The sequence below is a fragment of the Mus pahari genome, chromosome 2 (assembly GCF_900095145.1).
Source record: "Mus pahari chromosome 2, PAHARI_EIJ_v1.1, whole genome shotgun sequence".
NCBI lineage: Eukaryota > Metazoa > Chordata > Mammalia > Rodentia > Muridae > Mus > Mus pahari.
The window spans coordinates 144,400,461-144,409,254 of NC_034591.1; the positions used below are offsets into that span (position 1 = coordinate 144,400,461).

An 8,794-nucleotide genomic window follows, 5' to 3' on the forward strand; every position below is an offset into this window, starting at 1 on the left:
GCACTTTCCTTTCCAGCACTTTGCAGTCTGCTCTACAAATATTCCTCATATGCTGTGCTTTTGTTTCTTCCTTGAAATACACTACAGAGGTTTTTAAAGGCTAAGAAATATGTACCATTGAAAATTAGCTGTCTACATGGAGGAAGTTATGGAAAAAGGCCACTCTTATTCTTTGAGGAGAACAAATGACAAAATAACGAGGCAAAGGCTCGGTAAATAGATGGAGTGAGGCAAAGGCTCTGTAAATAGATGATGGAGTTACCGCAAAGCTTGGTTTCACAAGCATTGTTTTACTTGTGAATGCTTTTTGAGCTTAAGAAAATCATTAATCAGTCAAGTCTTCCTGTATCTACATTCAGCTCTTCCTACCACTGAAACCCCTCCAAATAGTGCAAATGCATGAAGGCGCTGGCTGTCGCAGTCATTTAGCAATAAATAGTAACTCTAAAGCTAGTCAGTTTTATTCATTCTAGGTTTTTTAAAAAAATAAAGTGCATTTATGAGACTCCATAGCCATCCTCTCATCCTTGATGTGATTACTAGTCAGTTGGTGACAGTTTCAGCTCCTGGTCAAGGGATCTTCCTGGATCTTCGCCCTCATGTCCCACAGTCCTTTCTGGAGTTGATCCAGGATGACGTAAAGTTGGTTTGTGCAGTCTTTGTGGAAAATTCAGCCACAGAGCAGTATCCAGTCACACAACTTTCCCGTGGTGCTATGGCACAGTCATCTATACATCTGTGCTTCCTCATCATCTGAAGGGCTTGCTGCAGACCCAATGTAAGTTCGCCTCACAGTCCACAGCGGCAACATCTTTGTGGTTCACGGATGCGCACCTCCCAGACCCTGTCAAGTTGAACCTGTCAAGCCACAGAGACACTCAGATTTATTTCCAGTCTGTCATTTCTAGCCAGTTACACGACAATAAACTTTACAGGGGCCTTTTCTGTTGGTTCCCTGAGTAGAAAGCACAAAACACGGGACTTCCAGCCAAGAAGCCATGGTTTAATGTGTAGAGACAACAGACAACACTGGAAGGCTATCATTGGTAGAGAAAGTAGACAGAGCTAAAGGCTCTATTTTTCTGATTTTAATGGGCATTTCATCAAAATTCGTTATCATATTTCCCCCATAGATCCTTCAAAAATCACAGTTTAGGGGCTTAGGGCATGATCATAGGTAATTTCACCAAATACTGATATTTTACTTAGACCATCGGTGGTTTTCTTGTATTCCTTGGTAGCCTAACCATAGTTATACAACCATGGGCCACATGCCAAAAGTCCCTTTACCAGAAATGCAATCTGTTTGTTTTTGAAAGAGGGTTTCACTATTAGACTAGGCTAGCCTTGAGTTTGCAGAAATTCACCTCCCTCTGCCTCTTGGGTGCTGAAACTAAAAGCATGTAACACTGTGACTAATTTAGAAGTATAGATTTTCAATACTGATATTGTATCAGTCATTATACAAATGTTAAGAGAGTGAGAAATTTATTCAACTCAGAGTTTACATGTTGCAAAGATCAACACTAAACTTATAGAATGCTCCTCAAGACGTGAAGTCTGACTTAGTAATAGGTAGTGACAGTGTCTTTATTGCTGGGGGGTGTGTTTTCCATAGATTCAGACACTTATAATTAGGCACTACACTATTGTCCTTTGTCCCTATAGGGATGAAAACTGGGAAAGGGAAGTGAAGCAGGGAATTCTTTCCCAACAACTACTTCACCACCCTTCATGAGAAGTGTTCTGAGTCTATGTCAAACTCACTAAGGCTAGTGTTTTGCTAAGACAAAGTTAAATGATTAGATGGAGTTATCGAGTGAATTTTAATAGTAAAGGATGACTCTCAATAATTCCAAAGAGCATAATACCCGTAAAAGCAGTGATGGGAACTGTGTGAGGAGAACCACCATGAACAATGGAACTGAGAAAGAAGAAAGGGAAGGAATGTTTAAAAAAAGAAGAAGAAGAAAGAAGAAAAGGAATTTATGTATTAAAAAAAGTGTCAGCCTAGAGGGGACAGAGAGTTTTTTTGCAGCTTACCAACTGTTAAATTCTTTGCCGCTTGCCCATTTCCATGTCTGATTCGCTTCATTTTTCAGCCCAATCCAGTGTTCCAGTTCACCAGAATATCGCTTCAGAAATGTCTTAAAGCAAAATGGAGTCAGGTTACAAACATGACTGAGCATCATCACTAAGATGATTGTTGCTAGCTGTGCATGGCACCAGCTCATCTGAATTGTTTGTCTCTGAAACGAAGCAACCAAACCACACGGGGAGACTGTACAACAGACTATCATTTTGACCTTTTAAATTGTTCATACAGAGCTCCCTGCCTCCACGACCAAGTTTCACTGCATGTGAGAGAGGTGCCCAGTTTCCACTTAGAACAGAGTGGAACCACAGAAGATCTAAATAGAGCAACAGTGTTTGATGGGATCAGTTGTGGATCTTACCATGTCCTTTTCTGAATCAATAACAGCAAGAGTAGCACCATCTTCAGAACAAGAGTGTTGGGCCAAGGCCCAACTCTTGGTTGTGGTGGAGAAAAAGTAACACTTCCTCTTGTATGAAATCCATTCATTCTTGCAGGTAGCAACATGGTGGTCAGATGATTCCAACTTCTCATACAAGCCTGGGCAATTGTACTTGCCCACTGTGAACAGAAAGAACATTTGTCTTAGTAACAGAAGAAACCAAACCCTCTCCGCAGGTAAACCTAGTCTAGGGGACACTCTGCTCTTTTGAAAGGAAGAAGAAAGCAGACCTCAGCTACCATCTGTCCAGTGCCCAGTGTCACTCAGGACAGGATGGGGCATGAACAAAGGGTTCTGTTGTCTTGGTCATTATGTCAGAAAGTGTCAGAGAAGTGGGGAAAAAAATCTCAAAAATAACACTTGGGCCAAAAGGAGAAACAAATATTGTAAATTCTAAGTGATATTTTGAACATAAATGCCCACACAGAAGAATTTGATCAAGGGCTCATTTCAGGCAGCAGAGGATAAAATACACAAGGAGGCCTGGGAGGAGGTGGAGGAAGGAAAAGTATGATCAGAAGGCACTAGATGAAAAATTTTCAATTAAAAATACAGTAAGAAGGAAGGCTGGAGTATTTTTTTAAAATTGTAACATTTATTTGTAGAAGACATAGATGTACCATACATGGTGGCACAGCATGCCCCAGCTGCCTCTGGGAGTTGCCGATTGTCATAGTAATCCAGAGAGGTTAGTCTGTTGGCTTGAGATAAAAGGCAAAACTATTGTCCACTTTTTGATTAATCTTTAGGTTGGCATACTGTTTTTCCTGCCAATCTGAATAAAAAGTCTGCATTTTTCTAGTTAAATGTCCTTTCTCTCTCTCTCTCTCTCTCTCTCTCTCTCTCTCTCTCTCTCTTATATACATATATATGTATATAAAAGCTTTAGATTTAAATGTGATCACCCTACATAATGTGTAAGTCAGACACTTTAAATATTTCTAAAATTGTTGCAGCTGTCATTCAGGGAGCATGGAATGTATTTCATGCTGATCATAAAACTGACCATTTATGTGTCTGAGATTTATGCATTAGATCAGATCTAGTTAATCAGTTAAGTGATTAACTTATCTGATAAACTAGATCAAGCTAAGACCCATTCATTTCAGCCGTATGTGAGTGCTTACTGCTTGTGGGCTTTGAGAGAACTCATAAGTATAGACTCACCATTTAAGGCAACGAGAGTTATTATTAAGGAAGTGATGAAGACCACTATTAACACAGCCAAAGGGATAGAAACTTGAATGGATCCTTCATGATGCTTCTCAAAATGTATACTGGTGCCATGGTCTGAAAAGGGAGAGAAGTGGGGTGAATTCAGGCTGTAAGATGGAGCAGTTGATATTTCTTGAGGAATATAAAATTAAGCATAGCAATGTGTTGTTACACTAATAAAAAATATTAATAGTCAATTTTACCAAATTCTGAGTGCATTTGAAAAGTAAAATGCTAACTTAATAAGGTATCTTCACTAGTATGTATGTATGCATGTATGTATGTATGTATGTATGTATGCATGTATGTATGTATGTATGTATGCATGTATGTATGTATGTATGCATGTATGTATGTATATGCATAAATACATAATTTATACATGTATTTAGTAGGTATAATGGGTATATTTCATAGTCATGAAAAATTCAAGCATATCATTATTTAAGACTTCTAAGTGTCCACTTGCTTAGGAGACACATAAAAGGAGCATCCTGGCTGTAGTTCCCTAGTCTCCTTGGAGTTAGCTACTGTTTATGAGACTGCTCAGAATAAATGTTTTCAATGAGAATTTATGCATAAATATCCACAAGTAGGATAAAATTAAGAAAATTGAAAACTTGATTTTGCATCTTGGTAATGCCAGTACAGCAAACTTTCATATGTTAATGCTAAGAGACTAACCTGGAAAAATACCTTGGAAATATTTTTTTTTACAATGCTATGACCACACAGGGGCTGATAGATACCTCAGTGTTTGAGAGCATGTACTGTTTTTTGTAGAGGACCAGTGTTTGGTTCCCAGCACCCACATCAGGTGGTTCACAACCATCTGTCACTACAGCTCTGAAGGCTCCAGTGCCCCCTTCTGGCTTTTGAAGACACCTGTACACACATGACCTACAGTTCCTCAGACATAAATAAAAAACAATGTTATACATATACAACTGTAAAATCCAGACAGTTTTACACACACACACACACACACACACACACACACACACACACACACCATCTCTAAAACAAATCATGTTTTTAAAATGCCTTGCACAACAATATTCATAGAATTATCACTAAGGCCAAGTCCTGAAAATAATCCAAATATCTGTCAGCATGAGAATGAATAAATACATTTTGGTATTTCCACAAAAAATGATTCTAGCAATTAAAGTAAAGTCCTGATGCATACCATATGAAAAATCTTAAAAAATAATGTTAAATAAAAACAGTGTATTCATTAAAGATTACACATTATGTATTTCCATGTAACTGGCACTTTAGACAAAATAAGGAAGGTATGGTGTCAAATGTAGGACAAGTGTTTGCATTTATGCTTGTGATAATGGCAGCTACAGAGTGCCCTTGAATCATGGCAATATCCAAATATAGATGGGAATTGTGGCTATACATTTGTTGAGTCCTTATGCCTCACTCCTATGATGTGTCCATTCATTGAATATAAATTATAGCACAGTTAAAATGATAGTGTAAGAATGAACAGTGAAACATTACATTTTCTAAGATAGATTAAAATAATTTAAAAAAAGTAACAATGCTATAAAACATATTGAACTGATTCCCACCCCACCCCCATTTAACTTACTGTATAAAGGTTGAGCAAAGTCACAGTTACTTTTAACTAATAAATGTTTCTATATCAGGATTTGGGTAGATAGAAATATGCCTGTCGTAGCATGTAAATAGGTGACTGCAGAGGGAAAGCCAATTTTTGGCTTTAGATTTTGGATTTTGTTTTTTACAGGGCGGGTGAACCCTCACGATTCAAAACATTGTGGCCCCACTAGAATGCCTTTGTACGTTCCCAAATTCTTCAGTGTGATTTTTTTTAATACTCATGGAAGCTTTAATATAAAACGGCTCCTTGAACAAGATTATAATTAACAGAGAAAATCAGTATCCACAGTTGTAATCCCAACACGTTGGAGTCTGGTGCCAAAGGAGTGTGAGCTTGAAGCCTTTGGCTGCAAGGTGAGAAGCTATCTCAAATCTTTTCTCATTATAAAAAACATTTAACTTTCCATTGTAGATGACTTTTTATAACTACAAGATTATTTCTGTTGACTGTATCTTGGAATTTGTGGATTTTTTTTTTCTTAAAATATTTTGTTCCAGATAAGCTTGGAGAGGAGACATCACATGGCTAGTATCAACAACTTTTTGTAGGATTTTCTTTTTCTTGGTGAAAATGTGATTTCAAGTCTTCTAAGACTTGAAATCACATTTCAAGTCTTAGAAGTCTGTCCCCCAGGCCTTTATCAATCCTACCTAGATCTGTTTTCCCCTGCCTTCCTTTTCACATCCATACACAATTATCTTCAGAGGTAGTCTTCGTAGCTTGAGTAATAGGTTCAGAGACAGGTCTAGTTTCATTTTTCAACATATGATAGTCACATTGCTTGGACACAATTTATCAATATCTCTGACTGCACAGCAAACACACCCACATCCGAAAGCAGCCCTAGACCTCAGCTAGTTCACTCAGCCCATTGACCCACCTGGTGGGTAGGCTATGTAGACCAACTCCCACGTGACAGTTTATTTCCATCACCAAGGGTCATTGCTAACCACAGTTCAACTTGTCACCTAGGCAACAAAACATCCCCCCCTAATAGCACACTCCTGAGGCCTGTGCATTAATGGAGAGCGTGAAAACAGATCCACCTATTTACCAACTTTCAGTCACCCAAGGAGGAGCCTGTTGATTCCACTGCTGCTGTGTTGCTAAGGTCACGGCCGTGGGAACATAGGTTAAATATACAAGGGTAGATGGAGCTGATCCCAGGCCAGGTCAGGAACTTCTGCATTTGACCCTTCCTTCATTCCACTATTTATTATAGTGTCATTACTATCTGCTTTTTTTTTTAAATTTAAGTGAGACATACAGGTATGTGTTGCTTAGGTATCTAAAAATGAATATTGTAGACTTTATATCTATGTTTTTGACTACATACTCTCAAACAAGGGATGAGATTTTAAAGGTAACAGACTTTTAAAAAATTTTTTAAATTTTTTATTTTTATTTTTTTTACACAACAAGCCAATTTGACAGAGAAACTCAGAAAATAATTCGTTCCTCACCAACTATCTTGGCGGTGTTGGTCATAACATATCCCTTTATTAACTGGATAGCTCATGCTTTCAAATAACTCTTGTTCCCAAGTGCTAAGTGCTAGAGGGTTGCTCACAACTCAGAAACTGAATGTGAAAATTCTGACAACAGATAGCATAATGTGTGTAGAACAGACAGAAGAGACAGAAATGTGAAGGGTGATCGTGTTTTTGTAAAAAGGAAGAAAAATATATAGTCATAAAATTTGAAGTGATTCATTGGAGGAGAGAAACAGAACAAAATGGAAGGAGGAGATTCCATAGGGCTCTGCAGAAGATGACATTTAAATGACAGGGTTACGTTCTAATGAATCACCATATGACACTGCACATGTTCAGGTGTGTGTAATGCCTTTTTCTCTGAGCCTGGAGACCCGAATGTTGCCAACCACTGGAGGATTCATGAGGAGAACACTCATGAGGGAATACACACAGAAAGCAGGCAAATGTATAAGGAAAGAGCAAGAATGTAACTCTTCATGTGGAAAACAGAGTTCTTCATAAAGGGAAGGGTAAAACTTCCTGATTATGCATAGGTGGTTATGGGAAAACTATAGAGAATAACTAGGTCAAGCCAGGCACTTTATCTTTTAGATCCAAGAGTGAGATGATACAAATCTATTCAAAGGAAAAGTCCTTTCAAGATCATCTGAAATTCATATAGCTCTCTCTCCTACAAGTATCTTGTCTTCTTATAGCCAGAGAGGTATTTACCTATGCCCAGTTTCTCTCTTACTGATTAAAACGGATCATAACCAAGTACTCTGAAAATCTCTCCATTCTCCACTCTATTCCACACATCAAATGTAGAGATCATTCCAGAATGTAAGAAATCACGTGACTTACCCTTTTGCCCTCTCTCCAGATGTGAAGAACTATTTTCCGTTATAGAACAGTCTTCAGAATCCATCCTTTTAAATTTTTTTTTCCCCTCAAGGTCCCTGGCGAGTCTCAAGTGGTCCACGGAGAGATGTAGCTGGAGCGGTCTTGATCAGTGACTTGATCTCTGAGGATTTCAGCCTTTATACTCGATTAGGCTCCACCCCTTCCTCCTGCCCTGTGCTCACCCAACTCTGCCAGTTCTCTTTAATTTATGCTCCAGCGGCCTAGTCACTAGTGTGTTGTTGTGGTGAGCTGCGGGTTTTCCCTGCTGTCTGCAATGTGTTTTCTCACAACTGTAGCTTCAAGAGGGAGAGATAAATGGGATTTTCCCAGAATCAAAGACATCCTTCCACAAACTTTTAGAAAACACAAATAACTTAGGAAATGGTATAATCTAGACAAGGAGCTAAAAGTTTGAGATTGCTGTATGTGATATGGAGAAGCACTGGAAGAGAGAGTAAAACTTTTTCACCCAATCCTTCGCATTGGTTTCTTCGTATATGTAGGCAGTTATAGGCATGTATTGAAGACCCATTATGTACGAGGTGCAGTTGGTGGCCAGAAGGGATTGTTGAGTAGGGATTTTAAAACCTCTATCTTTGTGACTCTCTTTCTCTCTCTCTCTCTCTCTCTCTCTCTCTCTCTCTCTCCTCTCTCTCAGTTGGACAAGTTTTATTTAGTTAATTAAAAAGTGTGATTTAAAAAGTGTGACATTCACTTCTTTTTTCCCCAGAGACTAGTTCTTTCAAGTGTCAGGAGTTGCTTTAGTGCAGGAAACAGAAAGCTTGTGGTCTGAAACTTCCTTGCTGTGTTCTAAAACTGTTTCTCTTCAGTTATCTATTTCATCATCCCTCGCTCATTTTCTTGTCATCCTCCACTGTCAGGCTTCCTTTGTCTCACTGCAGAACACCTCCTTCTATTTCCCCCTGTCCTGTCAGGTGTCTGTGGCCTCCGGCATTTGGAAGGTGATCCCTATACACGTATCTTCCCATGATATCCATCTCATTCAGATACGTTTTTTGAGCAATGTC

General features: G+C 38.7%; 1 protein-coding gene across 1 annotated transcript; it reads right to left on the bottom strand.

Moving 5' to 3' along the window:
• Window positions 1-392: 392 nt before the first annotated feature.
• LOC110317221 (early activation antigen CD69) lies at window positions 393-7,856 on the bottom strand. Its single transcript, XM_021191653.1, has 5 exons — window positions 7,728-7,856; window positions 3,705-3,827; window positions 2,457-2,656; window positions 2,044-2,147; window positions 393-858 (listed from the first exon to the last, which is right to left on the bottom strand). The coding sequence occupies exons 1-5, from the start codon at window positions 7,789-7,791 to the stop codon at window positions 750-752; spliced, it is 600 nt and encodes a 199-aa protein (XP_021047312.1). The 5' UTR covers window positions 7,792-7,856; the 3' UTR covers window positions 393-749.
• Between the last annotated feature and the right edge of the window lie 938 nt (window positions 7,857-8,794).

Excerpts from the sequence above, each read along its gene's own strand:
- LOC110317221 (XM_021191653.1), bottom strand. The coding sequence starts at position 7,791 with ATGGATTCTGAAGACTGTTCTATAACGGAAAATAGTTCTTCACATCTG. Across the intron at positions 2,148-2,456 it reads TTGATTCAGAAAAGGACATG|ACATTTCTGAAGCGATATTC; the intron begins GTAAGATCCACA and ends TTTTGCTTTAAG. Across the intron at positions 859-2,043 it reads GGCAAAGAATTTAACAGTTG|GTTCAACTTGACAGGGTCTG; the intron begins GTAAGCTGCAAA and ends GTGGCTTGACAG.